The following is a 26,722-nucleotide window of genomic DNA, read 5'->3' as shown; positions in this document are numbered from 1 at the left end:
ATTCATCTCCTCTGTTGTACTGTACTGCTGGAAGGACAGTTAAAAGGATAATCATGTCTTACTTGGACCTTTGTCTCTCCAAGCTGTGTCCCCCAGTCAGGTCTCCGGGGGCTTTTCACAGTAGCCTGCAGGATGTGTGATAAGATGCCTTGTCACCAGAAGGTGTGGAAACCACTGGGCCTTAATGGTTCCCTCCTCTGGGGTCAGATTGCATGTCTTCCCTCCGTATCTCCTTCATCATGCCAGTTCTGTTAGGAGCTGAATGCATAATGGCTTTGTCCTTCAGGAAGTGGATGCTCGGTACTAAACTACTGCTTTTTGTTTGGGACGTTTTGTTTGTTGCTGCCACTGTGTGCCTCAGTACAATGTTTCCCACTGTTTTATATAAGTTAAAAAATTATATGTAAAGGTTATTATTGCTGTTTTTTAGCTGTGCAACTGTTTCTGAGGTGGGTCGAGCCTTGTTTATAAACGGCAAATAGTGATTGGCTTTTATAGGTTATTAAAGACTGCACTGGTTTGAATCCTTGTGACTTTTACTGCTGTTCACTTTTGTTTACCTCCCTTCTATGCTTTCTTGAGTGCCTGACATTCAAGAAGGCGGTGTATCTTACAAATGTCTGTTTATTTCCCTCTCTCTTTTTTTGTTGTTGCTCAAATATGCCTTCTTTTTTTGCCAGGTGGGATTAAAGTGATAGTTGTCAATTCTGTCATTATTTGCTCACCCTCATGTCATTTCATACCTGTATAAGTTGCTTTGTTCTGATGAACCTAGAGAAAGATATTTGGAAGAATGTTAGCAATTTTAGCATCATTGACTGCCATAGTAGGAAAAATTAAATGGTAGTCAAAGGTGCCCCAGAACTGTTTGTGTCCTAAATTCTTCAAAATATCTCACTTTGTGCTCAACAGAACAAAAAAATATGCCATTTTTTTTCCAACTATCGTAGTGGATGATGTCACAGAACTGAAAATTGCTAACATTCTTACAAATATCTTTCTTTGTGTTTAACAGAACAAAGACATTTATATAGGAGTAAATGATGACAGAATTTTTATTTTTGGGTGAACTATCCCTTTAAGATTTAGTTTACATATAAATGCATAAAGCTTTTGGTTTAGGGTTGTCACAATATCAGACTTTGACTACACTGTGGCCTAAAGAATTTATCGCTATATCTATTGAAATAAAAAATAGATTATGCTACTCTATCAGTCAAAATCATCTTTATTTTTGTTTATTTGTAGGGAGGCAGATAGAGAGTTTGTAACCCTGGCTCTTAGGGCAACATATTAAATGGAAGCTTATCATATGTGTAGTATTAAAAACAATATTGACAATCATGGTTTTTAAAATCACAGTTATCACCAATACCGGAATATTGTGACACTCCTATTTTGATTAATTTCTTCTGAATTATGTATGTGATTTAATCCACCATCAAAATTTGATGAAAGCCTTTCAAATTCCAACCCGCCCTTCAATCTGTTCTCCGATTACTCTTACAACTTAAACGCTGGTACACCCAGCTGGAGAACGGGGATTACAGCTGCATAGTGGCTCCCGAAGCCCCTCTCCCCCCTTAGATTTATTTACACAAAGCCAGCTGCCGTGTGATATTGGCTCAACAGAAATATTACTCAACCCCCCCCCCCACCACCCCGTCAAGTTTCATCCACATGCATTATTGACAGACTGGCATATGGGCCCGGCAGAGCAAAAGTGCTCCCTACGAAATGCTTGAGATCGGGCCAGAATTTCTTTCACATAGAGAGGTGCTTAAATTTGTTGCCTAGCTACAAAGCCCATAAGTAGTAATAGGGGACGTGTTTGATTTCCGTCTTGCGGCCTTCTACGTTATATATATATCCCATATGTGAATAGTCTGTTTGCTTTGGTACTTAAATAGTCATTCATACTTTGTGGCTAGAGTTACACGTGTGTTTAATGTGCAGTTGGCGGATGGGAAACGACTGTGTAAATTTAGACCTAAAGTTCCAAAGCTTTCATCATAAGTGGCCATGTGTTACAGTGATTTTCACTAGAATAAAGACTCTCTTTGGTTTGACTTTCTTTTACTTTTTTATAAAAACGTTGCTTACAACAATATGAATAAAGACGGCCATGTTAGGATTTAAAGCACTTTTTTTAAATGTAACAAGTAAATTGTACATACATCATTTTTAATGTTGTGATTTATAGTATATTTTTAAGAAGTAAGCCTTGTTGTTTTACCGCAAGCAGTGCTGCATTTTGGCACATTAAAATACAATTTATAGTCACATCTTTGTAACAATAATATAATATAATTTTAGTATAATATAATATAATATTGGATGAATAATATAATAGTGGAAATAATATAATATGAATAATGCCAATCTTTAGACTATTTAAACAAATGTTTCAGTCTTTGCACAAAATAATATCATGATTATAATAATCTAAGTCATAATTAATAATCTAATGAATCCTACAATGAAGTTGGTATCGTTGTGAATTTCGAACCCAGTCTCATGAATTGCGTATAAATAACACGCGCATTGCATTATTGTGAAATACGTACGCCAAAGTTAGATTTTGCGTGCATATGATACGCCAATTTAGCGCGCGTGCATATTAACCGGCAATTTGTCTTATTAACCTGTCCCCTAACCCAAACCCTAAACTTAATGTTAGCGTGCATGCATATTATAACCTCTACCCTAACCCAAACCCTAAACCTAACAGTATTATTTTAATTATTTCAGTGTTTCCTCTTCATGTACGTTTCAAAATGGCTGCTCTCCAGCAAGGTGCACGCAAAATCTAACTTTGGCGTACGTATTTCACGATAATGCAACAGCGTGTTATTTATACGCAATTCATGAGACCGGGTTGGAATTTCTTGAATGCATGTTTTACACTACATATTGAATGATCCTACATGCATTTGATTCTTTGCAACCTTGTTTAAATCTTTATTTATCAGTCAAAATCCTGAAAGATGATGCCGGCATCAGTATTTCAGTCTGCCTTTGAAAGAGTTCGGAGAGATCCTGAGAAATTATTGATGACAGAGCAGCGTTGGGATTGATTGTTAAGTGGGCAAATTTGTCTTGCATGAATTCGCTCCATTAGCCAGCTCATCCACCATCTGGCCCCGGGCGTGAGCAGCAGCCGAGGGAGTGGGGGTCCGGAGCTTGGCATAGAGTCCAGGCGCCCTCACCAGCCTCACCCTCTCAGCCCTGAGGGCACCCCGTCTGACCTGTGGATTGCCTTGTTTTACCTCTCTTTGGGAGGTCACAAAAGGGACACCCAAAATGTAGCACTCTGTTCAATAATGCAGGTTACCCATCTGGTTACTGTAATTTATTATACAGTAAAGATGTCACAGTTATGTTCCAGATCCACAGCAGATCCACTGGTTTTGACGTCACACTTTCTCCTGATTCCAGACACCTGTGAAAGTCCTCAGAGGGGAAACAGTGCACAGCTGCTGACGCAAACCTCATGTTTCAACGTGTGAATGTGCCGATCCTTCCTCTAAATTTAAAGATAGTCTTAGGTCTTAATAGCAAAATTAAGTTGAATTTTGTTGCATATTCAATACTGATTTAAACCTGTAGGTCCCACCAAAAGATCACCCTCACCAGCTCGATAGTTTAAGATAAGTTATGGCTTATGTTAGAAATACTTACATGTACTTGATAGTAATGAATAAACTACTGATGCACCAAAATGAAAATTCTGGGCGGATACCGAAAATTCAGGATGCACTTGGCTTAAAACCAAAACTGAAAATGACTTCTTCCTCGGTCATGGTAACACAATCAAATATAACTTTTTTACCAATCATCTAAACATTGTCGTTCTAGAATTACTCTAGAATTATTATATGCATAACAGTGGTCAAGTTATAGTCAAACTCAGCAGCTCTTGCTAATACAAGAAGTTTATATATGGTGCACAATCTTTTTAATGAAAACAACACGCACAAGTAAATGAACCATGTTTTCCCAGTTTGATTATCATTTGAAAAGCATTTCAAACGTTTTGTGTGCTTCATTGGAAGAAAGAAGACCTGACCTTGGTTAACATGCTCCATGCGTACATTTGAGTAGCGACTCAGTAATTCAGTTGGTTTTCAGGTCAGTAAAAGAAATCACAGATTTCTCAGACTTTGGGATCTCAATATACAATATCTTGACCTTTGACCTCTGTACACATACATAGCCCTCACTGTTCAGTGGCCCGGGTCACATGTCAGAGGCCGTTCAGCTCAGTGTCACTCTCAGTCGTGTGTGTAATATGTGAGTGTGGTGCCCAGGGGTTCATGGGGGGTTGTGTTGTGATGTGGTCAGCCTCTACCGGGCATAAAGGGCAGTGTAGTGGAGACAGAGATGGGAAAACAAGAGTTCAACAGTCACATTTAGAGCTTGTCCCTGAGATACATGTATCTAAACTGTCCTCTTCTCTTTTTCTCTCTCTGATGTCACAGATGCCTACTATTAAAAACATGAAAGAGCTCTTGTAGAATACTTAGATGTGTTTACAGTGCTTTGCCCATCTGACACTGGAGATTTTACTGTTAAATTTGGTCCAGTTAAAGGGCCTCCGTGCCGCCCGCGTGCCGAGCAGACTGATTGTAATGGGTTTAGAGAACAGCAGACGGTCTGTCATAAATTGCATCAGTGATTTATACAGAATACCCACGGGGATGGTCAGTAGTTACAGTAGTAGGAGCCGGTGTAAGTGTGTTTGCGTCAAAGTGAGAATGTCTGAACATTTTCATCAAACTGTGAGATAAGGGCTCCGTTCCAAACCCTGTTCAGCTGCCTGACTGTCTACATAGGAAGCTGCATCCTAACACTGTATCATAAACAGCCGTCCATGAAGGAGATGAGATATTAAAATATTATAATTTTATAAATATTATAGATTATATAACAACTGAGAAGGAAATGCATGTACAGTAAATATTTCCGTGTCTTTTTCACATTCTTTTTTGAAAGACATCAATGTCATGATATTCAGATGATGTGGATTTTAAAACAGATGGTTTGTAAAGGAATTATTATTTATTTTTTAGCCAGCATGTATTCAGTGAAGTGACTGGTGTGTCACGGTTTAGTTCTTAATATTCCAAATTGACAGACATATTTGATTTTTGGGTAATTATAAAACATGATGTAGACATTTTAAATGCTTTTTGCATCGTTCATTACACTTTTTTTACAGAAATAAGTTTATTTTGTGGAATAAAAAATTATGTTACTCAGAGACGGAAGTTAAAATTGTTTAGGATGCTGACGATGTGGTTTTATAACTCAATTCAATTTTATTGAATAGAATAGAATAGAATAACTAAATCTTTTATTTAAACAAGTGAAAATTTTCAAGTGCAATCAAATTGGCTTTTCAACTAACTACGTTAAATTTTTTAGATTCTTTTTTTGCTTTACATCAAGGTATTAAAATACGTTAAAAGATTAACTTAACTCATTTTTATAAGTTACAACAACACTTACCCCTGGACAAAATTTAAAAGAGTGAATTGAAAAAATGACTTGTAAAGCTAATTTGATAGGCTACTCTAAACATATAGCCCATCATAAATAATAAAAAGGTTTACACAACACTAAAAATGAAGTTTTGAAAATGAAGTTTATATTTTTTAGGAAAGGAGCGGTTTTGATGCTGACAATGTTGTTTTAATTGTGTCTTACAAGAAAATGTTTTATTTCAACCAATGAAAATCCAGATCCTAGTAAAGTGAAAAAAAATCACTTTTTCAAAACTGTTGTTATATTATTATATTGATATGTTGTTTTATTATATTATTATAAGTTATTATATTATTATATGTTAGATTGTTATATTATATTAAAATATAGTGCTTGTTTAGTGCTGCAAAAAATATAATTGTATGTACTTATAATTGTAAAAAAAAAGTAGAATTGGGTTGCTATTTGAATTATAGTGCCTTGCTGTATTGAAAGGAGTGGTGTTGTAAGTTTATTGTGTAGTTAGTTTTAAATAAGATGCATTTCGAAATCTTAAAGGTGTGGCAAGCTTATTTTTTTATGTCTTCTACATTACAGATGACACTGAGAAATCACACACAGCATTGTAAACTGTGTGACGGTCTATTGATTAACCAATCAGTGTCATGGCTCTGCTTCATTTAGTCATGTTTTTCTTGGTCCTGTGGCAGAGCCATGACAAAGCCTTATGTTTTATTTGAGAAAACCATGAGTTGTCTATGTTTTTACTTCTCATGTGTTTTCTCGTGTCTTGTCATTGGCCCCGCTCCTCTCGTTTCCTGTATTGTTTCCCGGCCGTGTCTGATTACCCTCACCTGCCCTGTGTCGTTATCCTTCGATTGTCTCTCCTTTAAAATGCCCTCTTGTTTCAATGTCTTGTTGCTCGTGTATTTCGTTCGATGTGTGCTTTGTGTCGTGTACGTGCTGTTCTTACCCAGTCTCGTGCCTTGCTCCTGTTCCTGCTCCCCGTCTAGCGTTTGTATTTTGTTATTATATTATTCTTATTATTTGGACCTTGTTTTGTCTTGCCCCGTCGTGGGAAGTTTTTGTTTTATTGTATTAGCCTCAGTTTAGTTTTTTCCCCATTGTGGGTGTTTTGGTTTCTGTTTTTGTGTACATTAAAGTCTTCCTTGTTAACCCCTTCACTGCCTGCCTGCAATTGGGTTCTTCTCCACGCTATCCGTGACAATCAGACAACGTTGAGGTGCTCATCATCTGTCAATCATTTTGAGAGGTCCAGTTTGCTGACATAAGGGTGGGATTTTGGAGAAGGGGTGGTCCAATAGTTTAAATAACACTTACTTGAATGTGAATTAATATCAGACACTTTTATTCTATGTCAGTGTTTTGAGGTCCTTATTACATCTCAGTGATTTCTGCCGTCGTTCGACTCGCTTCGCCCTTGACTGCCTTTGAAGAACAGAAAACAATCGCTTGAACTTCCTACCAAGGACTTCTGTTCTTTTCTTTTGACGAGGCGTCTCCAGTTCCGTTCAGGCTCTCGTGCATTTGTTGTTGTAAGATTAGCTACATTTTTCAATCCAATACACAGTCTGTGTTGTAGATTCAGCTGGAGGCCATTCCACTTCTACGGCTGAAGATTTGTAAGTGTATTAGTCACACTTGGGTTGTTGGATCTGCACCTCTTCCAGAGACTATTCACTTTACGAGACCGCTCGGGGGTGATTGTGTTTTTCAGTAATGTGTTGGATAATCCTAATGCTAGAGTGATGTTGAGGGTGTGTATCAGGCCCAGGACACTGGTGCACAGAGCAGATCTGGCCAAAACAGACAAAACTCAACTCTGATTGGACAGCAGATGGCTAATGTAGGTCGCCACCCCCAAAGAATTATGACAAAGGAAGCCCCAATGTGTCTTCGCCTGAAAGTCTCTCTCTCTGTCTCTTACTTCCTTAAGCAGATTAATTAGAAGCATGCTCCCTTATCAAAGCATTCACCCAGAGTCCCCGGGGAGATCTCAGCAGGGAGCAGCAGTTGCTGCCCAGTTTTCCTGCACTTTATCTTGTGTTTGTATTCCTGGTGTATGTGCATTTGTGTGCCACTTCCTGTAAGTTGTTGCGTATGCTTACACAATGCTTTGGTTGCGAAGCTGCATTTTGCGTAGTATAATACAACAATATATTTGCAAGGAGGCTATACAATAAATGAAGACATCTTGTTACAACAGAACTCACTCGTAGCACAGAATGAAGAATTCACTCTGTTTTTATGTTTTGACTGTGTTGGTCAAGCTTTCTAACAAGTTTCAAATGAATAATAAATGAATTTATGTATTAAAGGAAAATTTCACCCAAAAATGGAAATTCTGTCATCATTTACTCACCATCGAGTTGTTCCAAATCTGTATAAATTTCTTTGTTGTGATGAACACAGAGAAAGATATTTGGAAGAATGCTTGTAACCAAACAGTTCTTGGCCACCATTGATTATCACAGTAGGAAAAATGACAATAGTCAAAAGTGCCCCAGAACTGTTTGCTTTTCTACATTCTTCAAAATAGTAATTTTTTCAAAAAATTCTTCAAAAGTATTTTTCCCCCAATACGGTAGTCAATGGTATAAATGTATACAGATTTGGAAAAGCATGAGGGTGAGTAAATGAAGACAGAATTTTCATTTTTGGGTGCACTGTTCCTTTAAGATCCCTCACAGGGGATATGTCAGTGGCGAGACTTTGTTTACACCTGTTTACACATTTTTATTATTATTGTAGCACTTCAAGTTATTAAAATACCATCACATACAACCAACTGAACAATTATAACTGAATCAAAATGTTAAACAAACATCTAAGATTTTATTATATATCGTTGCTGTCCTTCCAAAACCTTGGATGTCCAAATTCGCTGTTTTTCACTGTACTTTTTCAAAAATGTAATACAGTGTTGTCAAAGTTGACAAGCACTTTTTAATACTTTTTATTGGTTAGATATTTGCAAAACCCAGTGACGAACAATAGGGGCGACTAATAATGATGATTTATGGCAAAAAATAAAAATCACAAAATATGGAGATACAAGGTTTTCAGAAGGACAGATAAAAAAAAGAAAATCAATAAAAACTGAAATCAGAAGTGCTTCTGGTCCAACGTTCACATCTTGCGAAGTGGTCTGTAAGTTACAACAATAAAAATACAAGTGTCTAAATTTAACTCTAATCTTTTGAAGGCTATTTTAAACGTCTAGCCCATCATAAATAATAATAACATTTCTTGTCTTTAAAGGTCCAGTGTATGAAATTTACCGGTGTCTAGTGGTGAGGTTGTGAATTGCAACCAACGGCTCACTCCATTCCTCCCATTCAACGCACAACAGCGGCTGATAAGCACTAAGATTTTTAAGATTAAGATGGACTAAGATTCACTTCTTTGCCGAAGGAGATAACATATTTATGAAGCACGTTCTGTAGAGCAGTTTGTCCATTTAGGGCTACTGTAGAAACAACATGGCGAATTCCGTGCAAGGGGACCCGCAGTGTATGTCGATAGAAATCTCTCATTCTAATGTCATAAAAACATAACACATCATTATGGAAGGTCTTTATACACCTCTGAGCACATAGTTATGTATATTACATTTATATTTATAGCAATTATATTAATAGATCCTCCAGAAAATTACACACAGCACCTTTAAGGTTCAAATAACACTAACATGTAGCCTAACCAAAACCTCCTTAATTTCAGAATGTTCTTCACTTCCTCTTTTCCCTTCCCCCATAAAACGAATTAATGTTTTATGCCAGTCTCTTTAATATTAGCCCTAAATAGTGCCGGTGTTTGATGTTTAAATCCATTCGCTGGGAAATGTAAGCTAAGCATTTCATCAATGCCACAGGGCTTCTTTAGCCCCAATAGTGCAGGTCTCAGTGTGAATCCAGAGCTTTAGATATGCCTCAGTAATCTGCAGTAAAATGTATGCTTCATATTTTCATATTTTTAGAAGGCAAATTAGGTCGGTCGTGAGCTCATTAATGCTCTCTTTAAATCATCTATATGAGGTGATGTGGAAAATGATTCACAGATTTTTTTCTTTCTTCTTGCTTTCTTTAGGCTCCGCCCTTTGATATCATCAGTACCCAAGAAGAAGAGGACAGAAGCCAAACCGGTAGGTTAAATGACAGCACTTTATTATCACTTTTAAAGGGAAAGTTCATGCAAAAAATTTAAGTCTGTCATCGTTTATTTACCCTCATGTCATTCAAAACCTGTATATGACTTGTTCTTATGTGGAACAAAAGAAGATATTTTGAGAAATGTGTCGGTGGTTTTGTGTCCATGCAATGGTAGTCAATGGGGTCCGATGTTGTTTGGTTACCAACGTTCTTTAAAATATCTTCTTTTGTGTTCTGCAGAAGAATGAAAGTCATACAGATTTGGAATGACATGAGAGTATACTCATGGTGTACATGCAAAGCCATACTTGTTGCTCTCCACGTCCCTTTTTAAAAGCAGTGCAGTGCGTAAAAATATTAGCAGGCTCTTATCTTCAAATACTTAATGCAATTACAAAGATTAAATCAACAGTGTTCTTGTATGCACCTCATTTCATAACCCAAGAGCTAATGTGATTACTGCATCAGTAAGCGCTCGTGGTCTATTTTCTCATTGACCTAATGAGCAATATTTCATGACTATCTACTTAGAGACCAAAATAAAATCGCTTGGCCCAAGCATGCTAACCCTGCTTAACCCTTCGCTCTAAATCTGTCATGATAATAAACTAAATATCATGGTGGCTAATATTAGACCAGCTAATTGGTACACAGCGTAAATATGGTATATATAGTACATTTCAGCACGTTTAATCCGAAGTCGATATATGTGATGATAATGTTAAAGCTGCATCATTTGATGTTTTGGTGATGTGCTTACTGCCCCACTTCATCAGTCAGAGAACAATGTGGCTTGTATTTATTCACAAAGTGGGTTTTTCGAGTAAGGAGAAAAGATCGTGGCGGTCAGCTTTCCCTGTCGCTACGCAACAGCCCTGCCGTCTCATACAGGTTGGTGCCGAATTGCTTTTGTCATTGGCTGCTGGGACATTCTGAAATTAATAAGTGTTACATAATGTATTATGCATTTCACAGAGAGTCATTCTTAACAAGGAATCATTAGCAGTGCTCTCTTATTTCCTGCAAAGAAAGAACAAAAGGGCACGATTTCATACTTTGTTCGAGACGTGCATAAGGGGCTCTTAGTTTCTGTATATTACACAGAAGAGCTATGAAAAAAAAAACTGATGTTGCTATAATTACATATTTTTACTTTATAGCTGAACTAAACAGATTGCAAGTGCATGTCATGTTCTTAAGAAGATCATTAGCGCACCAGCCCGGGTGACCGGCTCAGGGTGTAACCCACAGGTGAGCTGCAGGCCTCCTGCTATTACTAAAACCCCACTGCTGCTGTTTCCCTTTCACTGGCAACGCCTGAAGAGTGGCCTCACGGTACAGCAGCACGTCTGTGCTATAATTACCACTGAGACTCATGCACTTCCTCAGATTTTCACAACACGATAATTGATTTAGGCCTCTGCTTCCCCTGAGCAGTACTTCCTTCCTCAGATGCCTGCTGGGAAACGTTGCCCTGAATTATTCGGACTTCTTTGTGATTTACTCGGTTTTTCTTTTACTACAATAAGGTGAAATGGATCATGTTGCAGGCCAGATTCAAACCTGCATCACCAACATGGGTACCACATTTCAACATACACATATCAGTGCATCACAGTGCCAACCGATACCAATATATGTGTTTAATATATTGCAACTTTTGATGTTCTGTTTTTGTTTCTGTTTGTGAACAATTAGATTAAGTCACCACAGTGTATACCATTATTTTTGTGGTTTTTGCTGTTTTCGTTAGATAATTATTTCTGTAACATTTTACACACTTTACAATATGATTTTATATGTTAACATGAACAAACAAGGAGCAGTTTCAGCATTTATTAATGTTTGTTAATGTCAATACAATTATTTATGTTAGTTCATGGTGCATTAAGGTCCAGTGTGTAATTTTTTAGAGGGTCTATTGACAGAAATGCAATGTAATATACATAACTATGTTTTCAGAGGTGTATAAAGACCTTACATAATGAAGCGTTATGTTATTACTATCTTAGAATAAGCTATTTCTATCTACATATACGCAGGTCCCCTTACATGGAATTCGCCGTGTTGTTTCTATAGTAGCCCCACAGAGGGCGTTTTGTAAATACATTTTCTCGTTCAGCTAAGAAGCAAAAATCTGGCGAAATGTTTGTCCTCGTTTGTCAGTTGACGTAGTGCTTCGAAAGGGAGGGGGGAGGAGTTGAGTGACACGCTAAAATTGCTCCTTTAACTAATGTTAACAGTTACATAATTATGATGCTAAAATTAAAATGAACTAAGATTAATAAATGCTGCAGAAGTATTGTTCATTGTTTGTTCATGTTTGCTAACTAATTACCTGGGTGATTCTCACAAAATCTTGGTTTCAATAGGTCAAAAATGATTTTGTTAAAAACACTCGCATCAACACATTTCCTTGTAATTCATTTTAAACAAGGTATGACATGTCTAAAAGCACTATTTCAAAACTTATACTGACAGTTTAACACAATTTTGAACATTTTTCTTTTCATAAAAAGGCCCTAAAAATTCTCATTACCATAACTAGTTAAAAATGTCAATGCCATGGCATGTGTTGCTAAAAAAAGCGAAGCCATGATGGCCAAGCACGTTTTTATTAATCATACATAATAAGACATTAATTAATTATATTTTAATAGAAAATATATTTTCTTTGCGGTTAACAATTAAATGCGGAAAACAACCTGTATTGGTAATGAGAATGAAAAGTCATTTACACAGCGTGACAAGAGAATATGAAGCTTTTAACCATGAAAAAATTAAAAAGTAATCGGTTAACCTGTATGCCATTTGAAACGTACTGGTAGATGTGTTCCTTCACATAAAATCGAACTTTTATTTAAATATCTATGTGTATGTTTAAACAGCCCTTTAAAAATGTTACGGAGGGTGAGAACATCAGTTGTGGACACTTCTTTTTTTCACTATTTCCTCAATTTTAATATACGTTAATATTCTGTCAGTGATTTTTTTGTCATTTGAGAACATCTAGTAGAACATCCAATGGTTTTGTAAGAATATTTTAATTTTACGTTGTTTAAATTACAAAATACTCCAGACAAATCAGGATGTGTTATAATTACAACATGCAGTGCACTAGAGTCAAGAGCTAGCAGAAAAAGCAATAAAATACATAAAAAAATCATTTCTATGTTAAAATTAAGCTTTTTGCAAGGTAGAGAACACAATTATGATTTTTATGATCATGTTTTGTGTTATAGAATTATAATGTTTTATAATTCAAATCTTTACTACCATGGTGTTTCAGTGGTTTCGTGAGAATGACCCACCTAATTGTTAACAAATGCAACCTTATTATAAAATATTACCATTATTTCTTTTAGGTCACCCCCAACATCCACATGATGTTGCCTCCCGCCACCCCCGAGCCCTCAGTTGCCCCAACCCCTCCCCCTGTGGTTGAAAGTGGCCCCGTGGCGTACGAGGAACCAGCTGAGGAAGAGGAGGAGAACGAAGAAGAGCCAGAGGAGTCTTGTGTTAGCGCCGTGCAGCTGATAGGTGGACACGGTCAGTATGTCACAGCGCATCATAGCTGTGGATAATGAAGTCGCGGTTCAAGGGTTGGACGATCAAGGGTTTTCTAGATTAGCTCTAAGGTCTGGCTCTTCATTTTGACAAATTGTTTAATGTTAAGTGGGCCGCAACTCTCTAGCACTTTGTGGCAGACTGCATTTGGAGTGTTTATCATCTTGATAAACGGCATCTATCTCTTCTCCTCTAAAAGTCATACATCTACAAATACTCGCTTATCACAGAAGTGTCCGGGTTGCACTCTACCATCTAATCTAATCTGCCGCATTCACCATTTATCCAGAAACCCCAGAATTCATTCACATCTTTGTCTTTTTACAGACTATGGCTGTGAAGTTGAAGAAGAAGAGGTCTTCTAGTCTGTCCAGCGATGTCTTTTAGTGCTTTGTCTGCCTTGCAAAGAGAGCAAGAGGAAAGCGTTTGAAGCACATGTGACAAAGCTATAACACGACGCCCGTTTACAAAAGGTCACCCTTTCTCAATATTTATTATGTGCCTGCTTGAACTGCGGTATCTGTGTGATGAGTGAGTCATTGTGTGAGAAGAACAACTGGCAGCTTCAGACTGAAAAACAAGTAGTAACCAATGGAAAGCAATGTGTATTTTACATTTACAACTAGTGCACCAAAACTCATGACATATTCTTCTGACAAGAAGGCTATTTCTTCAATTTAACTTTTACCACACAGTTTTTCTATTGCTTAACTTGTACATTTTATAGTTTTTTTATTTTTACTATTTTAGTACAATAGTATGATTTTAGTTTACTTTGTATGCTGTATTTATCTGCTGGGACCAAATGATGTGTACGTCTGTATATTTGTATATAAAACAGTATTTTGTCAAGTGTTATATTTCGTCAGTCTGTGTAAAAGTAAATGATCCTCTGTGTTGTACTGTAATGTAATTATGTTTTTCTCAGTGTAGATTTATTGTCATTTGAATAATCAGTCAGCATCATCAGATTTCAGAGTAAACACCAGCTTCTGTAATGGGAGAAACGTGATTTGAACTTTTAAATGTATGTAAATAAATTCACATCGTCTCCACGATGTCGGCTTCCTTAAGCTCCTCAAAAGCTTTTGTGGGTGTGAGCGGTCTGGATTTATCGATTGACCCATAATAGTTGCAAACATAACAGCTCTGTGTGAATGTGTTTGACTATAAAATAGTTAGTCTCTCTCAACCATTTCCCTTTTGATGTTTTGGTTTGGTTTTCAAGGCTCGAGTTAATATTTCACTTCCCAGCAGGCTGTTACAACTTAATTTATAACTTCATTTTCATGACTGCTTTTTATGTATTCCCTACATGTTCTTTTTTCTCTTTTCCAATCTGCTACTGTACAGTCTCATACACACTCTCAGATGTATGTGGCTAATGTATGATGCCAGCTTCTGCTTTCTTAACAGCACGTCATGCGACTGTTACTGATACCGTCGCTAATGTCTCAAATCAGATTTCTTCCGGAGACATGGTCAAGGTGCTTCAAGACTGACATTCATCAGCCGGAATTTCATTATCAGAATCGAGCTTGATGCCTTTGTGCACAAAGCACGAACCGCAAAGCAACCACTGCAACCTGGAGTAACTTTTTCCAATTTGTGACTAACTTAATGGCCAATGATATTGGATTTTTATAAGCCCGAGGTCAGATGAATGCGATGGATCTCGTATGCCATGACACAGCTCATCAACAGATTGCTCATTATGATGAGACTCCAAAGAGATGTAACTCAACCGCTTGCCTCTAAATAACCAAATAACTAGTAGTCAAACTGTGTGAAAGGCTGAATTCATGCGCAGCAGAGCAGTATCCCTTAAAGTGGGAAATTCCTGAACGCAGGTCCAGTGTTTGCTTTTCAAAGCACTTGTTTTGGGCCATTTAAGCGCTCTAGTGATCACACTGAAGAGTAAGAGGATACCATAATGATTCGGTTGTGCAGCGCTGCAGCCCGTCACTCTCATTTGATTTGATTCGTCCACCGATGCAGGTTCAACGTGCTTATACTTCAACTGTATCAGGTTCAGTTCTTCAAAGCATTGAGGTCTAATTTCTACCCACTCTGTCTGACTATAGACCTGCAGTAGTCTGGTTTCAGCCGGGCTGTTATATTAATTACAAGGACCTCTCGGAACAAAGCCAACAACCAACATCCGTCCATGTGACATACTTGGTGAACTATGTGTTCAGAGGTGTATAAAGACCTTCCATAATGAAGTGTTTTGTTTTCATTACCTTAGAAAGCCATTCCAATCTACATACACCGAGGGTCCCCTTGCATGAAATTAGCCATGTTGTTTCTACAGTAGCCCTAAAGGGACAAACTGCTCTACAGAGCGCGTTTCATAAATACGTTATCTCATTCGGCAAAGAAGCAAAAACATGATGAGCAAAAACAATTGTTGGTTGCAATTCACAACCTCACCACTAGATGACACAGCTACAATTCATACACTGGACCTTTAAGTATTCCATTATTTGATTTTTCTTAAACTGTAGCCTCAAGTATTGAAGCGATTTATCCTTCATGATTCATGCTAAAAGTATGGATGGTCTTTAAGTCATATGACTGTGGTCTTTGAGTTATAGTACAGTAGGTACTGTCACTTGTCAGATTGGATGCAACGTCACGTTAGCTTAAAGGTTTTTAGTTACCAACACTATTGTGAAAATGCCCTTATTCACAGTAAGCCATGATCCATTTACTAAAACTGGGGGTGCTTAGATAAAGTGGTTAGGTTTTATCCGCCAGTCTTGTGATATTAAAGGGATAGTTCACACACAAAAAAATATCATTTATTCACCATCATGTCATTCAAAACATGAGACATGTCTCAGTGGTTTTGTGTCTATACAATGGAAGTCAATGGGAGCCAGTATTATTTAGTTCCCGAGATACCCAAATATCTTGTCATACAGGTTTGAAATGACACGAGGGTGAGTAAAAGATGAACGAATTTTCATTTTCGGGTAAACTATACTTTTAATGTATAGTTTTCATATAGAAAAATCACCTTTTTTAGCCACTTATAAAACTGTCAATCAGTCTCAGGACACAAATGCACAAATTCATGTACAGTACACATTTTCCACCAAAAATACATCCTTCGTTCCTCGTCATTTGTAACTAAGGGGTTAATTGAATTCACTGCCTGTGATAATGGACATCATGCTGCAGATGCTGTCCATAGACAATAAGTGGAACATAATGGATGATAATGTCTTATGGCACTCATTAGACACACTGATGATAATGATGAAGTTTGTAATGAGTAAGTGATTATTACAACCCCTAAACGTTTATGCTAAAATTGTCAGTGCTGTTTGCATCCTCTCAAGTCTTCTGTTATGATCAGACTGCTCTGAGCTACAGTAAAGCCAGCAACGCATAATCATCTGCATGTGAGCCGCAGGCAAGATGTGTCCTGGAGGTTAAGGCTAGATGGCTGGGTGATTTATACAGGTTGACTGTTCTCACGTATGCTGTGTGCTGGCAGATAGCTCATCTGTCCAATCTGAATAAACACACTCCACTGGGCTCAGGTGAGCACACACAAACGTCCTGGCCAAAGCTAACATGACCTCCCTAAACCTCACTGTGGTCAGGGACAATCTAAATATGTATTTATATATAGGTCTATATATAGGTTGTGTGTGCAGATTATAGAGAACAGGAAAAATCGCAAGATTTGTTTAAAATGGAGGACAGAGTGTTTTGCTTAAAGGGATAGTTCACACTAAAATGAAAATTCTTTCTTCATTTACTCACTCTCATGTCATTCCAAACCTGTATGATTTTCTTTCTTCTGCAGATCACAAAAGAAGACATTTTGAAGAATGTTGGTAAGTAAACAACACTGGCCCCCATTGACTTCCATTGTATGGACACTAAACCACTGAGAGTCACAGTATATATATTTTATATATTTTTTTGAGTGAACCATCCCAAACACATATGCAGTGTTGGGTGTAACTAGTTACTAAGTAATTAGTGACTGTAATTTCATTACTTTTCCCTTAAAAAAGTAAAGTAAGGGATTACTCTTATTTTCTGTAATTTAATAACAGTTACTTCGGATGTAATTGAACTAAATACTGTGTAATGTATACAATAGTGGAATTGACATTAAAATTCAAAGTTTAAAATGCACAAATTAATGTATCTTTCTCACATTTGCAATACTTTAGTCAGTTAATAAGAGTACGTTATATAGTTTTATATTATTTATATGAATGAATTAAGAGTCGTTTCGTGTCTGATATAGAAAGTAATTAGAAATAAGTAATTAAATACTTTTTGGAGAGAGTCATTTGTACAGTAATCTAATTACACTATTGAATATGTAATTAGTAACTAGTAATTCATTACTTTTCCAGAGTAACTTACCCAACACTGCACATATGAGACATATCTAAAAACGTACAGTATCAAAGAACCCCATAATGTCTCAAAAGCATCAAGCAACCTCTGAGCAATACATTTTGTCTATCGTGTGAAGCAACGTTGTATTTTTTTATTTCATCAGACCTATGAGTTCAGGTCTCACGGTTTTGCATTTCTCTTGTAAAGTTCCCCCTCATGTTCTCTCTCTCTCATTTCCCCGTCACTGACTCTGTCTTCATCTTCACGTCTCTCAGCATCTCTGCATTTCTGCAGACCAAACCAGTGTTACGCATGACCCTTCTTTCGCTCTCTTTTCCTGCAGTGCACCAATTATGTAACCGTTCAGATATTGTCCCACGCAGGCACATAGCGAGCCTGTCGTGTCCCCCAACGATCACAGCACACTAACCGAACTGAGGATGTATAGAACATCCTCCACACGTTTCCTTCCCTGCAGTGTTGTCTTGTGCTGTTGTCTGCCAAATTTGTCATGCCAGCATGATGGGGCACCTCGCCATGTTTTCTAAAGCGCATCCACTTCGGTTCTCCTGGGAAACGGTTTAGCTGAAAAACACCCCCATTCTCTGTACCTACAAATTCCATCGTGAACCCCCATGTCCCGCATGCTTCTTAATTACGCACTAAACCCCAACCGTGCAGACAATAGAGTGCAACATGCACATTATGAGGTAAACACACCGTAACCGTGAGGAGACAAACTCGCCGGGGCCTCATTCAAGTGATCTACTTAAACCTGACATGCCAGAGCCCACCCCCCTCTAAGCCATCTGCTGCTCAGCCACTTGTGCATTCCCCTGGCTTAAGCCCAGTCATTTATTTTATTCCACTTTTTTTTAATATTGGTGGCTAATTACTTTCTCATTTACAATGCAAGAGGTGAGGGGTAGTTCAATAACAAATGTCAATGCACAATGATACATGGTTATTGCGTTTTAAACAACAGTTCTTTCTGGTTCTCGAATCCGATTGGCTGAGAGTCATGTGATATTCCACCAGTATCAGTACCAGTATCACCACTAAGCTAAATTGGACTTATGAAAGTGAAACTGAAAGTAACACACGCACATTGGCAGTGTCTCTTAAAAAATTCCCACTGGGACGCGAGGGTCTCAAACAATCCAGCACTCAGTCTTTGGCCTCGTGTCTCTGGCCTAATATTAGCCATGCTGATATAGAGCACTATCACTCCTACTTGTGCAATATTGCATTATTGAGCATATTAATTAGAAACATTATAAATCTGAACAGTTTCATAACTTTTTCACAGCTGTATCTTCTAAAATTTTTAGAAGAAATCTAACAAATGCAAATGAGACAATTGGTGACTTTATTGACAGTAAGAGTGTAAAGGTGCAATAATAGTAGATACAGCCTAGTGATAATAGAAGTCCAGATCACAAAATATAATGTGAAATGTTTAAACAATGGCACACCTTTGTATTTTGGCAAATGTGAGTGCTGTTTTAGACATTGTTAAGATGTCTTCTAAAACTAAACCAGACATGTGAGATACTGGAGAAATACATTTTGTACTTATACAAATATATATCTTAAAAAATAAATCTTAAATCAACATCTTAAATCAAGCCTACATCTACCTAATAAGGAAGTGACCTAGAATAGAATAGAATACTTTTGTTTTGTACTCCTGTTTTGATATTTGTACTTGAAAACAAGACAAAAATGCTTAAGGAATTCATTATTTCCAGTGTACTTGGGTCTTTTTAAAGTCGCATGAACGAAAGTTGTGCATTTCTTTCAAATTGTGTACAAATTTGTCCTTTGGGAATTCATTGGATCGTTGGAAGTGTAGTCCCGCCCAGGGAACGTTTCTAGGGTAAGGGGATATCTGGGCTTAACCCAGAGGCATTCACTTATGAGTTAGAATATACACTTCTCATCTAAAAAACGTTTGAAAACATCAATTTTCTCATTTTTTTTAAAGTGCTCGTAAGCTTGCGCTGTCGGGTGTCTGCCGCTGCTAAGCAACCATGAGCCGTGAAGATGTGAAGGTTCCAGCAAAGGATAAATGTTTTTTCAGCACCAACACGCCTGGAAAAAAGAGCGTCGAACATGAGCACCTCGTCCGTGTTGCATTCTATGAAGTAGTTTGTGCACGCAAAAGATCTAAAATGTTAACGGTCCCAGAGTGATTCGTACAAGGCATGGTAATAAAACCATTCAGGGCTTTACTGAAAACATTCAGGGCTTCAGCCCTTTAGCCCACCCCTAGCACCGCCCTTGGTCCTGCCCACAGCCCGAGACATGCCAGAGATGAGAGGTTAATGTTTTTGATGAAACATTATGAGGGCACATAGATTTTAAAAAATGACATGCAGAGATATTATTTATAATAAAAATGCAATACTCCATAAAAATAAGAATTCTCTGTTTTGATTTTATGGTGGCTTTAACATTAGAAAATTCAGAGAAACTAAAGAGTGGAAACAGAAAGAGACTTAATCACCATTTAATCATAGTGCTGGGAAACAAATAAAAAACTTGAAGGAGTAGTTCACTTTGGCCCCCATTGACTTTCCATAGTAAAAATTACTATGGAAAGTGAATGGGGGCACATTTTGAAGTGAACTACTCCTTTAAGAGATCTCATTAGTGATTTTCCAGAGCCATTAAAAGAGAGAGTCGCGTCAACTCCGTTGACTCCAATGGAACAGTTTTTTCGCAGCAATGGAGGCTCTCAATAGTTCCCGGAAGTTACTAGTAACGCATGGAGCTGCGACTAAACAGACCAACTGATGTAAACTTCTAACCCTTTTAAAGACAAAAGCCATTTAATGAATAAAAAATGAAAGAAATAAAGCATTTAAAGAGAAAACAACTTCCTGGAACTATCTGAAGGCTCCATGAATCACGTGACGCTCCAGCGTTTTGGACATCCGTTGGCAGAACTCTCTCTCTCAATGGCTCTGTGATTTTCCATAGACAAAGGAAAGTTTCCTTCTTGTCATTATAGCTGCCTGTAAATGATATCAGCAAAGACTTCCTCAACCTTTTTCACCTATTGCATGAGTTGGTTGGTTTGTCATGCATTTCATTCTTATTAAACATGCACTTGTTTGTTCTTGTACCCTCACAGTCTGTTGGGTTCTGTTGAACTATGGTTAACCTCGCATCAAAGTCTTATGAGCAATGGGCAACTCGGTTACCTTTAGTGCATTATTGTCGTCAGCAGCACCATCTGTGTAGAAAACATTTTGCCTTATTTATAGGTAATAATAACAAATGTTGCTTTTGATCATCAGAGCGTATACTGCAATCACATCACCATCAAACACTTCACTTGAAGTCTGTAAAGGATACAGTGGTGTGATAAACAAGATGTGGTAACCATGACAGGACATGGCAATACATGCCTGACACACTAGACTGAGAAAACGTTTTAAACGGAGAACAAGTTTCTTCAGAACAGATTTACTTAAAGGAATATTTCACCCAAAACAGCTGTCATCAATTATTCACCCTTGACTATGACTCTGACTCTTTTTTTCTGCGGAAGACAAAAGATGATTTTTTTAGTAAGTCTGTGGTTTTGTGTCCATGGAGGTCAATGGGGTCTGTCTGACTTAAAAATCTACTTGCATTTTGCATAACCTAAAAAATCCCAAGAAATCTTATTTCTACTTTATTTTATAATAATTTAATAGTGACTTGTAAAGGCAATCTGATTTAACTCATATGGCGGAAGTACGTGTTTTTCTGTGTTTTTGGTGTGTTATAAGTTGCCCATGCATGTATTAGACACGTAAAATTGCACAAATGAAAGTGTGGGAACAAAAGATGCATTCTATCTAAAAGCGAATGCTCAACCAGACTGGCCTGAAACGCCTCATGTAACCACACCCCCACAAATCTACGTCAGTTCGTGGTATGATTTGACTAAGACCGCCCAAATCTACACGTAGTTAAGGTGGGCGTAATTGTAAATCTCATTGTATCGCCTGTCAGTACAATTGCTTTGGAACCTGATGTTCCGAATATGGTAAGAGGCGTTACATTTCCGTGAAATGCTTGCAGTATTCGACCAATCACTACGCACTGGTGAACTGGCCAATCATAGCACACCTCGCTTTTCAGAGCGATGAGCTTTGTAAAAAATCCGTGCGTTTCAGAGAGGCGGGGCAAAGAGGAGATACACACATGCACGGTATGTGGAAATACAACGTTTTTTAAACTTTAAATGGTGTATACACATTGCGTTACATCTAAAACAAACAATAATATTCGTTTTAGCCGTGCAATATGACCCCTTTAAGGCAGCTTTTGAACCAAAGGTTTTAAGTTAAAATTGTGATAACACCTCCCTGATCTCTTAACAGTTGTCTTTCTTTCCAAAAGAGCAGCTATTGGCCATTTTATGCTGCAAAACATCAAGAATTGGCTACACTAGACTTTAAACAGACTTGTTCTTTGGACCTAAAGGACAAACAGTAATGAAGCTCATTTCTATGGTGAACTGGAGCCAGACATGAAATTGGAAAACACAAACAAGCTTCCAACTTAAATTAAACAGTCTGATGAATCAGTGAGGGTGTTGGCAGAGGTGTCTAACTGTGTGTGATTCAGATTTTGCCTACGTTGCCTACAGCTTAATAGATGTCTTAATAAAAATACAAATATGGCAAATTTCAATAGAATAGATCTCAGCATAAAGGCTCAATGTGTCCGAAAAAGAAACCTACAATAATGTGCTCATGTATCCAAAGCAGTCAGAAAAGCTGCCATATATGTCCACACCCAAATGCTGATAAGTAGATGTAAATGATAGCCATAGGTGTAACAGTAGATGCGGTTAAACGTGATTGACGCTGTTTCTCATGACGTTTATTTATTACCCTCTCCACTGTCCCAAAAGAGTCTAATCAGGAACAAATCACTCATGGCCTTTTTCAATTTGTCTGTTGAAAGGAACATCTCTTATGTTCAATAAAAGCGCTACCGCCTGTCTGCTTGTTCCTACAGTAAATGGTGATGATCGCAAATAACCGGCTTGTTATGGTTTATTCTGTCCGAGGCAATTGCTCGAGCTGTTTTCACGGTTCAGTGAAGATGTGAGAAAATAACGGAAGACAGCAGCAGAGGTATGAAATAGCTGTTGTCATTTGGTTTGTTCTTGTTCGAGGCGACCAATTTTGAACTACTAGGCAACCAAGATACTCAAGCTCTGTGATCTGTCATGTTCTTGTCCAAATTTATCTGCATCGGTGAGTGTGAATTAATTCTTTATTCAATAGAAATAGGAAAACACATCAAAACGGTTGCTGGTAGGTGTCTGGTATGAAGGGAATATACAGTCTGTATACCGTGCTGGAAATGGCCGAGACTCACTGGGAGGACTCTAGTTTGGGAGATATTTTATACAGATACAGATAATTTCACTATATTTATGTATAAAATTTGCATTGCATTTGGAAGTTCGGCTATAACTTATATAAAAGTTGGATATTCTCTACATTTTGAAGTGAAACTCTGTTCCCCCTTGAAATTCACTCCCGTGACTTCTTCTCCGCATATTCCTCCATTTCCAGCCCGGCATATATGGTAAAAAATTACAGTTAAAGCTGCAATCTGTAATTTTTGGGGTTAAAAATAAAAAACAGTTACTTTAAAAAAATAGCACTCAAAGCAATCTCCTTACCCCAATTTGCATGTAATGTAAGCATGAAATTATTTATTAACTTTTGATTTTGCAGAAAATCTCAGTCATTTGACATTAAACCATGTAAATATAGCTTTAAACAGAGATAGCGTCAAAAGTGAGGCAGAAGTTACGGATTGTGGCTTTGAAGTTCCTTCAGTGTCTGAAGCATGCAGTGAAGGGTTGTCACCATTTTAAAAGCATGAAAAACCAGCCAAAACCACATAATAACAGTTGCCCTATATTCCAAATGCCCTGAAGCTGCATGCTTTGTGTGATTAACAGACAAGCTTGAATATTATGACGTGTAAATGCGGTTCTTCACAAACATGCAATGGATTTTAGTTCTGTGTTTTAGTTGTGTATTGATGCGCCTAACATTACATAACACACTCATGTTGTCAAAAATATACACTTCTTCTCTGCCTCAAAACCAACTGGGAGAAAGTCACGTCAATGTTGTTGTCTGTTTAAAAAGTGAACTTAGTTTTCTGCTTCCTACACCGTGCCAAAAAAAAGACACTTGGTAATCCTGTGCATGTCATATTTTTATTTTTTTGTACGGGGTGTTTGTAATAGCGTTTGTGCATGTTGAAAATGTGTTCCAGCTTGAGTCTGTGTGGGTGTTTAGAAGCAGAGATAGAATAATGTGGGAGGAGAACCAGGTGAAAGAGACATCACCTTCACATCAACACAGGCTCCAAACCTTCCCTTCCTTCCCTCAGGGCTGTCCTTTTCTCTTCCCATCATGTCTTTCTCAGCACTGTTACAGCAGGGCCAGCCGCAGGGTGAGAGCTCAAGGCCAGAGGGAGGTTGGGGTGTCAGTAGGGAGGTTTGGCCGAGCTCAGCATCGATTCCAGCCAACACCCCCTCCTCCCAAAGTACTATAAATCAGGACCTCTCCAGGGCCATGAGGGCATCTCCATGGATCAGCTCTCATCCATTTTGCACTGTCACTCTTAAAATGACCCTTTCTCAATGCCACCCTGAGTCTGTGACATATTTACAACTGAATCAAATCTGTGTCGGCCTGATTTCTTGGTGCTGCAGAGCTGCTGTTATATTTTTAAGATAGAAACATGGTCTTTGTCGAAACGAATGGCGTGAGAAAAGTTTGATTCGAAGGTGAATTCACTTAGAGTTGCGTGTAATATTTTTGTTCAAAATCCTACAAATTCTCTAAGCACCAATCCAGCCTAACCAAGTGTTAAATATGCTCAAATTGTATTTCATCAGTTTAAATGAAGCGATTTTGTACAGCTTCTCTTCCATGTAAATTAAGCTCATTACAGAGGTTTTGGTCTATTGGGTTGGCGAAACTAATGTCATGCTGTTACCAAACAGAATTTCGGAGATGTTTATAGTATGTACAGTTCACATTGATCGTAGCACCAGTTTTCATTTACTTCCGTTCATTTTAACAACATGCGGTGAAAACACTTTCAGCATTTTAAAGAGTCAGACTTGTGAATTAGCAGTCCTTAGTTTCGGAAATTGCGCTGTGCAGTTTGCATTTGGAGTTTTTAATGTAAGTCTCAAAAACACAACTGTTGTGTTTTCGGTCACTAACCAAAATCTCTGACCCTTGTTGGTTGTTGAGGTATGAGAATGCTGACTGTTCTTCAGCCTCGCTGGTGAAGTTCTTGACTACTTTAGAAATGCCTCAGTCCTCTGCGCCACATGCTGGGGTTGCTGTAATTGAATTCATTAATAGATTAAGGGGCCAACAGCAGAAACGGCCCGAGGCAACTGACTTCACAGTGTCTCTTTGGTCGCCAGATCCTGGTGAGCAGAAACGGTTGGGGTGAGGCAGTCAGATCCAGACCTGAGGCTCCAAACATATTCCCTACTGAAAACTGAAGTGTGTTTTGATCAGTCTAGCTCCATGGCAACTCCATGTGGGGCCTCTCAGACTCGGCCTCGGTGTCTCCTGAGATGAAGGGTCAGTGACCCAAGGTGAACTTTGACCCTCGGCCCTGTGTTGACATGAAATTAACAATAGGGGTCAGATGGAGTGTTTTTATGAAGTGCAGGTGGACAGGAAAGCACTGGCAGGATCAGAGAGGCTGGAGAGGGCAGAACGCAACAGATGGACACGCCCCACAGGGGTCCGGCAGGATATCATATATGTCCTAACATTCAATTATTTACAGACATCCAAAGTAGGAAAAATATAGGGAAATCAGGGGGAAATAAAATTCTGAAAGGTATGCATGGAATTATTTCATAGACATTTAAATTCATTTTTAATGTAGCCCACACTCTATGTAGTTTTATGGCCCTTTCATGTGAGGTTCAAGTCACATGAGGATTTCTGTCTGCTGCTCTACACAAGCACCATGTGCTTTGACCTTTGAAGTTTTGCAGATAGAGTAGCTTGCTATTTTTCTACTGTAGATAGCAACAAAGAAGGAGACATAACAAAAATTGCCACATTGTGACTCTCAATATTAGGGGGGCTCAGCCTCCACTGAGGAAAAAAAAATATATATACATTATATATATAAATAGCCACTCTCTAAGCACCACATACTGTATACATTACTAAAATAAATAATTAAGAAAGAATATGCAGAACAAAGACAAGTTATTGTTATTAAAATTAATATCACATTAATCGACCAATCTGCAACATTTATAATTCAAAGTGACAACAGCAGCCTTATAATAAATGTCACAATCAACTGCTGTGCTGAGTTATTATTTAGTAGGAGGAATAACTTGATATGATGTTTCCCTGCACGAGCGCTGTCACTCCTGTGCATGACGCGTGCTCATCTATCACATCCACAAATGTTTTAAATTCATAACAAAAATACTGAAGCGTCTGAAAAACGACAAAGAGCTTCAAGGTACACTTTTGTTTACTCGGAACTCGTAACAATGAATAACACAGCCGCGCCAGTCTGAACTGACTCTATCTGCCCGTCGTCTTTCCTACCATCAGCTCTCTACAACTAGGTGTAGAAAAATAAAATCATCATGAATTACACATTTCTGTGTGCTACAATATCATCATGGTCGTTTTCTAAAGTATGCCGCCATTGGTGTGAAGTGCTTTCATTTTGCTGGAGGTAAACGACAAGTTAACAGTGTGACGAGGGGTGAACGCAGACAAAACTTTTTACAGTGGATGGGAAAGGGTCTCGTATCGCTCCCGCATCATATTATGTAACCTGCATTTATAGCACAGATGCAGATGTCATGTTAATGCACACACCTTGTACTCTGCTTATGACGTTCACTCCACTCTGTGCCGCTGTGAACTGACGAATAAATAACTCACCCTGCCACTGTTTTCATAATAAGAGTTTTAAAGAGGACTAAAGCGATCTCGAATTCCTGTACAGATGACATAATTACTCACAATTTTTAGGGGGGCTAAGCTAGAACTTTAGGGTGGCTAAAGCCCACCTAAAAAGGGCCT

The 26,722-nt window shown here is 38.0% G+C and overlaps 1 protein-coding gene across 2 annotated transcripts in view; it reads left to right on the top strand.

Moving 5' to 3' along the window:
- brf1b (BRF1 RNA polymerase III transcription initiation factor subunit b) overlaps window positions 1–14,281 on the top strand; it is a 70,459-nt gene extending 56,178 nt beyond the window's left edge. For both annotated transcript variants that reach the window (XM_057352794.1, XM_057352793.1), the window contains exons 17-19: window positions 9,598–9,652; window positions 13,025–13,208; window positions 13,554–14,281. In XM_057352794.1, the coding sequence (XP_057208777.1) occupies window positions 9,598–9,652; window positions 13,025–13,208; window positions 13,554–13,591 (277 nt within the window). In that variant the 3' untranslated portion in view covers window positions 13,592–14,281. The remainder of the gene's footprint in view (window positions 1–9,597; window positions 9,653–13,024; window positions 13,209–13,553) is intronic.
- The last annotated feature ends 12,441 nt before the right edge of the window (window positions 14,282–26,722 follow it).

This window comes from Triplophysa rosa, linkage group LG15 (genome assembly GCF_024868665.1).
Source record: "Triplophysa rosa linkage group LG15, Trosa_1v2, whole genome shotgun sequence".
Classification (NCBI taxonomy): Eukaryota; Metazoa; Chordata; class Actinopteri; order Cypriniformes; family Nemacheilidae; genus Triplophysa; species Triplophysa rosa.
Note: the sequence above shows the minus strand (reverse complement) of the source record. Positions and strands in the feature narration are given on the sequence as shown.